At 50.1% G+C, this 923-nt stretch overlaps 1 protein-coding gene across 3 annotated transcripts in view; it reads right to left on the reverse strand.

Moving 5' to 3' along the window:
* Window positions 1-421: 421 nt before the first annotated feature.
* Window positions 422-923, reverse strand: part of Fcgrt (Fc fragment of IgG receptor and transporter) — a 16,538-nt gene continuing 16,036 nt past the window's right edge. For all 3 annotated transcript variants that reach the window (XM_031386537.1, XM_031386535.1, XM_031386536.1), the window contains exon 7: window positions 422-715. In XM_031386537.1, the coding sequence (XP_031242397.1) occupies window positions 606-715 (110 nt within the window). In that variant the 3' untranslated portion in view covers window positions 422-605. The remainder of the gene's footprint in view (window positions 716-923) is intronic.

Below are 923 nucleotides of genomic sequence, written 5' to 3' on the forward strand. Positions count from 1 at the left end.
GGTGGGAAGGAGGGAGGGGGCGGGGAGCTGGAGAGATGGCTCAGCAGTTAAGAGCACTGGCTGTTCTTCCAGAGGTCCTGAGTTCAATTCCCACATGGTGGCTCACAACCATCTGTAATGGGATCTAGATGCCTTCTTCTGGTGTGTCTGAAGACAGCTACAGTGTACTCATATACATGAAATAAATAAATCTGTAAAGAGAGAGGGGGAGAGAGAGACAGAGAGAGAGAGAGAAAGAGATATGCCTAGCACGGTGTAGGTATCACAAACATTATCACATACATTTATGACTAAAACTTCACAACTCTATAAAATGGCCAGGCTGTACCACAGCAATCAGGAGGAGTCTGTATGATCTTTCCTAGATTCGTTCAATTTCTTTCCGCTGCCTGAAACTTGAGAATAACGATGCACACACAGATTTGGGCCCAATTTTATGTGGAGATGAAAAACAGCCATATACATTAAGAGGGGAAACTGGAGCAGGTCACAAAAGGGGGGGGTCCACGGGAGGACATCCGGCCAAGGGCTTCCTCAGGAGGCTCAGAGACAGTTCAGGAGGTCACACAACCAAGGCTGCAGTGGGTATTGGGCCTGAGTTGGCATCAGGAAGTGGCTGGAAAGGCATTTGCACCTTGAGGTTCAGCCTCCGGGGGCAAGTTCCCACCAGGCAACAGATCTCCGGAGTCATCACCGCTGAGAGAAAGCCATGGGGCTAAGAGAGAGGAACAAAAGGTCAGCATAAGTGTCTAAGATCTCACCCACCCAACACACCTGTGAGGCCCACACTATGATCTCTATTCCCATCTCTTTTTCCAGGGTGGTCAGGGACTGTCTCTGTCTCTCTTACCTCTTTCCCGTTTTTTCTTGCTGGGTCGCTACTTCCAGCCACGCCCCTCCCCAAATCCTGCACACAGCCACGC

Source organism: Mastomys coucha, unplaced genomic scaffold (genome assembly GCF_008632895.1).
Source record: "Mastomys coucha isolate ucsf_1 unplaced genomic scaffold, UCSF_Mcou_1 pScaffold21, whole genome shotgun sequence".
NCBI classification, from domain to species: Eukaryota; Metazoa; Chordata; class Mammalia; order Rodentia; family Muridae; genus Mastomys; species Mastomys coucha.